The following is a 6,151-nucleotide window of genomic DNA, read 5'->3' on the forward strand; positions in this document are numbered from 1 at the left end:
TTTTTTTTAAGACAAAGTCTCACTCTATTGCCCAGGCTGGAGTGCAGTGACACAATCTTGGCTCACTGCAACCTCTGCTGCCCAGGTTCAAGCAATTCTCCTGCCTCAGCCTCCCGAGTGGCTGGGATTACAGCTGTGTGCCACCACACCTGGCTAATTTTTCTATTTTTAGTGGAGACAGGGTTTCATCATCTTGGCCAGGCTAGTCTTGAACTCCTGACCTCAAGATCCACCTGCCTCAGCCTCCCAAACTGCTGAGATTACAGGCTTGAGCCACTGCACCCAGCCCCTCATTTCTTTTTTATTGTGTAACTGTTTAACTTCATTTTGGTTCCCCCTAACCATTCACAGAAACAGGAATTGAATGTGAAAGGAAGAGAGTTATAAAAATATTCCCTGCACCAATCTAGGAAGCATATTTTCTTCTTTTGCCTGAATATCTCTATGTAGTATCTCCCATGATCCACATTTTCTATGTTACCCCAAATAATGCTTTTACTCCTGATACAAAGACATTAAGAGTTCTATATCAGATATATTCAGCATAGGAAACTTGTTCCACAGATCGAATGAATCCTTGAGAAGAAAAGTAAGGTTATCTTCATAGACAATTCCTGGGAACTATTAGCATAACACTATTACCTTTTCCCCAGAAAAGTTCACAACTTCAAAGAGGAGAGCTGTGAACTAAATGCCACACCTGAGCACTGACAGACACCACAACCTAACGGGAGTCAGTCTTTCAAAGAAGTTCACACCAAGATCAGAAACTTAAAATAAAAGGTTTGTTTGACCCAGAATGAGTCTTTCAAACACAATTCTTATTCTGATTCTAGAAAAAAGGCAATGTAAGTTTTTAAGAAAGTAAAAATTAAATAAATAAAGGTAACATAAGCAAACAAAATTATCTTAGGAGACATTATTGAAATTTTAAAATTAACTGGATTTTTTTTTACTCACTGAGTCTAAGATAAACCCAGCTAAGCTGATTCATTTCCTTTTAAGGAAAGACTTTACAAGAATCTCTCATGTCAGATCTCTACAACCCCCTTTCTTATTATGAGTACCAAAGAGCTGACTATGGCTAGAATTATGTCAAATAGGGTACTTAGGACAGAGTCAAATGGTTAAACCTCTCTGATTGATATAATACATAGCCCATTATTTCTTCTGTTAATCTGGACCTGATTAAAACACCAGAACCTCGCCTATTCCAAACTTTTGAATAACTTCCTGCTGTTCTCAGATAATGACCCAAACCCCTTAACATGATATATAGGCCCTCTGTCATTGAGGTTGTGACTCTTCCCAAACCTCATCTTTTGGCCACTCAGGCCTCCATTTCCCACTCTGGGGTCTAGCCACAGTTACTGCTTCCAGTTTCCCGTATACCTCTTGCCTCTGTACCATTGCACCTTTGTCTGGGATGCCTCCCAGTCCCTCTCCTTTTCTCACTACATCTTTAAGCTCTGGCATAATCTCTATTAGGAAGAATAACTTCCCACCTCACTCCACTGCTTCATATTAGATTATGTGTCTGTCATCTGTATTTCTAGATTAAATACTCATCATATAATCCATCCTATAATCTATTTCTGGATATGATTTTCCCTTGAGGATTCCTTAAGGGCTGGGAATAAATCTCATCTTTGTATTTCTAGTACTTAGCTCAGTGTCTGGCACGTGCAAATGTTTGTTAAATATTTAAGCCGAGCGTGGTGGCACACGCCTGTAGTCCCAACAACTGGAGAGACTGAGGTGGGAGGACGGCTAGAGCCCAGGAACTCAAGGCCAGCCTGGGTTATACGGTGAGACCTCATCTCTAAAAAAATTTTAAATTAAGACACATATATGTATATATTATTTAATTGCATTTACCTTTATTTCCTCTATGTCTGCTTTCTGGAGCTTTTCTCTGAAGTGTTTATCTGTTTCCAGCACATCAATCACTTGCTTGAGATATTCATCATAATAAAGTCCAGTATCCTTCAAATTAAGAAACCAACAGTAATGCTTCTGCAGGGTTTTCCTTGTTTGAATCTAAAGAGGTCAATCCTGAGAAACAATTTCTAGCAAATGGCATTGAGACACACTTACTATGATAGTTTCAACAAAGTGAAAAAGCTGTATTTCTGAAATAAATAGTTTTATATCAGAACCAATATCATCTTTTATTGTTACCTAAAGGTAGATTTTTCTTTTTTACGACACTCGGTAGTCCAGTAGATTTTCTATATGGTTCAGACAATGAAGATTTTACCATTTTGGTTTCTCCCCATTGTTATCTGTCCCTGCTTTGAGTATAATACAGTGTTTTATTGGCTAGTTAGCTCTGTGTCAGAAATGTATTACAACTAATTCTCCTATTTAATATACTAACTATATTAAATAAATATTGTCTAAGGGTAAGCAGCATATGCTTGTCCAATACTCTTTTCGCTATTTCAGAAATAGTTTCCAAGTGTACAATTTTATAAGTCATAAATATTACCAATATTTTCATTATAATTCCTCCCATTTCATTTAATAATAATTTTACCTCATTTTACCTCATTTATTTATAATTATAATTCATTTCATCTAGTTATAATTCCTCCTATTTCACTTCATTTCACTTACTGGTGGTTCTATCTTTGCACTTTCCACAGGGTGAATATTTTGTACTTTTGTCTTGTCTATGTCTATAGGCACAGCTTCAAGAGCAGTAAGTAGACATGTAATCAAGAGAAAGCAATACTGTAGCAGGATGGTCCTCCACCTCATCTGAAATAAAGAAATAATTATGGTAAAGTCATGAAAAGATGTTTTAACACTATATACAAGCATTCCAAATGTCACAATCATATATTTAATCTCAAGAGGTTTAATAAAACAAAAAAATCATAGGAAAGGGAAAAAATAGATTACAACTTGTCAAAAATAATGCTTAAAATATATCACTAAAGAAAATCAAGGGAGAAATGTTTTTGTAGCCAAAATTAAAAAGACAGAAGACAATATTTTAAAGTTTATACTGTTTTTTGTTTGTTTGTTTGTTTGAGATGGAGTTCGCGCTTGTTGCCCAGGCTGGAGTGTAACGGTATGATCTCGGCTCACCACAACCTCTGCCTCCTGGGTTCAAGGGATTCTCCTGCCTCAGCCTCCCGAGCAGCTGGGATTACAGGCATGCACTATCATGCCTGACTAATTTTGTATTTTTAGTAGAGACGGGGGTTTCTCCATGTTGGTCAGGAATGGTGTCGAACTCCTGACCTCAGGTGATCCACCCACCTCGGCCTCCCAAAGTGCTAAGATTACAGGCATAAGCCACTGCGCCCTGCCTATACTGTTTTTACACTATAAGAAAACATTTGGTTAATTACAAAAGCTTCAATCTAGCCATGGCCTTTTTTTTTTTTTTTTTTTTTTTTAAGGCAACACATTTTACCCACAAAACACCATTTAGAAAAGAACACATAACCCCATTTTCACCACAACCCTAGGTGGCACATACACAGGAGAGTGACACATTTTACAAATGAAGAAATTAATTATTAAACCAATTCCCTTAGAGAGCATTGTCTTGCCATTAACAAACCACTAAAACTCACATTTTACTATCTTTATACCCATCTTTTTTAGCATCTTTATTGAGATATACTTCACATGTCATAAAATTCACCCATTTAAGTATAGGATATGTCTAATCTATAAAGATGCTACCCAAAGTTTAGTTCTCAATCTTACAAAATCAGATCATCTGAAAGCACATCAGAAATGCAAATTCTCAGGCTGTACCCAAAACCTCTGGGGTGGGGGCCAGGAACCTGTTTTAACAAACAGGGGGGTCCAGGGGGTTCCTATGTATACTAAAACCTGAGATCCACTCTTCTCTAGGATACTAGAATCTCTAATAGGGTAGTATACTTCACAGAATGTCTTCTCACTATGAATCACCTCCTCTTCCCCACAAATACTTGTAATAACAAAAAAGGTTTATTACTCATTCATGCTTCATGTCCACACATACATAGGTGTGCATTTCGGGTTTTTTGAGATATAACTCATAAGCCATAAAATGTTTTAAATTATACTATTCAGTGTTTTCTAGAATATTCAAAAGGCTGTGCAACCATCTCTACTATCTAATTTTAAAACATTTTCATCATCTCAAAAAGAAACCCTATAACCATTAGCAGTCACTCACTGTTACCCTTTTTTCCCATCCCCTGGCAGCCACTAATCTACTTTCTAGCTGTATAGATTTGCCTATTTTGGTCATTTCATATAAATGGAATTATACAATATGTAGCCTTTTGTGTCTGCCTTTTATCACTTAGCAGTATGTTTCCAGGTATAACCACATTGTAATAAGTATCAGGACTTTATTTCTTTTTTATAGCTGAATAGATAGTCTATTGTATAGATATGCCACATTTGTTTATCCATTCATGAATTGATGGACATTTGGATTGTTTCTTTCAGGCAGTTTTGAATAATACTTCAGTGAACATTTGTGTTCAAGTTACTGTGTTAACAGGTTTTCAATTATTTTGGTTATATAACTAGGAGTAGAATCGCTGAGTCCGTTTGGTAACTCTAAGTTTAACTTTTTGAGGAACTGCCAAACTGTTTTCCAAAGTAGCTATACCGTTTTACATTCTCACCACTTATATATGAGGGTTCTAATTTTTCCATATTCTTCCATGTGTTTTTGTCACTTCTGCTGCTCTCCTCTTCTGCCAAGTCTACCATAAATAAGAAGAAAAGTCAAGAGAATGTGTTTGTATACATGAGTGTGTGTGTGTGTGTCCTAACAACACCTGACAACATTTTTTTTTTTTTTTTTGAGACAGAGTCTCGCTCTGTCGCCCAGGCTGGAGTGCAATAGCCCGATTTCGGCTCACTGCAACCTCCGTCTCCCAGGTTCAGCAATTCTCCTGCCTCAGCCTCCTGAGTAGCTGGGACTACAGGTACTCACCACCTGCAGTGAGTTTTTTTTGTATTTTTAGTAGAGACAGGGTTTCACTATGTTGGCAAGGCTGATCGCGAACTCCTGACCTCAGATGATCCACCCACCTCGGCCTCCCAAAGTGCTGCAATTACAGGCATGAGCCACTGCACCTAGCCTCTATCTTGAAGTTACAAAGTCACAAAAAGTTTCTGAGAAACTACTTTAAAACTCTTAACTGAATTTATGGTTCCTAAAGATTTAATTGATCCCCAAGCTTTATTCTAAATAACAACAGAAACCATCTATTGAATGTTTACTATGTACCAAGCAGTATGCTAAACTTTTAAAAAATATTAACACATCAACTCTTACAATGACTCTGTGAAGTCAATATTATTATCCCCATTTCAAAGTACAAGAAACTGAGGCATATCACTTCTAGTTCACACAGCAGTCAGTCACACAGCCAGAGTGTAGACCTGGGGGTGACTGACTCCAAAGCTTCTGCTGGCTTTCCAGGAGTGGTTCTCAAAGTATGGTCCCTGGGACAGCAGCATTGGCATCACCTGGGAATTTGTTAGAAATGCAAATTCTCAAGGCCTACTCCATATTTTCTAAATCAGAGGCTCTGGGTATAGGGGGCCTCACAATCTGTGTTTTAATAAGCCCTATAGGTGATTTTGATACATGCCAACATTTGAAAACCACTGCCCTAGAACATACTGCCTCCCTTTGCTCTATTATTTACCAACCTCACCTACAATGAGAGACAAAGAGAATGCCCATCTCAAAGGTAAACTTGGATCCTTAAAAAACAGAAAGTGGGAAAAAAGAGAAATAGAAAGTGGGTTTTATACCAAGCAGTAAGGCAGAACTAAATTTAGGTCTGTATTCTAATTCCAGCTGCACCACTTACTTGCTATGTGATCACAGGTTAGTCAATTAACTTTTCCCACTTTAGTTCCTTCATTTATAAAAATAAAAAAAAAATTTAAATAAGAGAATTTAACTTGAACTTAGTATGACTTAAGTACTTAAATTATATTATCTATGTATTCTGTTGAGTACAGATCTTTCCCATTACCTAATCAGAAATACTTAAAAAAAAAAAAAGAAGAAAAGCTGCTTGTACTCACACCATTCATTTAAAATGATTAAGTTATATGACTTGTAAATGCCTTTAAACTAAATATTGCTTATTCAGCTAGCTTAAAATTA

At 36.8% G+C, this 6,151-nt stretch overlaps 1 protein-coding gene across 1 annotated transcript in view; it reads right to left on the minus strand.

Moving 5' to 3' along the window:
* The window catches only part of NUCB2 (nucleobindin 2), a 92,245-nt gene that overhangs the window by 34,102 nt on the left and 51,992 nt on the right, over positions 1–6,151 (minus strand). Inside the window, exons 4-5 of the mRNA XM_011992949.1 lie at positions 2,620–2,763; positions 1,879–1,986 (exon numbers count right to left, since the gene is read on the minus strand). Coding sequence (XP_011848339.1) covers positions 1,879–1,986; positions 2,620–2,763 — 252 coding nt within the window. The remainder of the gene's footprint in view (positions 1–1,878; positions 1,987–2,619; positions 2,764–6,151) is intronic.

Source organism: Mandrillus leucophaeus, unplaced genomic scaffold, assembly GCF_000951045.1.
Source record: "Mandrillus leucophaeus isolate KB7577 unplaced genomic scaffold, Mleu.le_1.0 Scaffold420, whole genome shotgun sequence".
NCBI classification, from domain to species: domain Eukaryota; kingdom Metazoa; phylum Chordata; class Mammalia; order Primates; family Cercopithecidae; genus Mandrillus; species Mandrillus leucophaeus.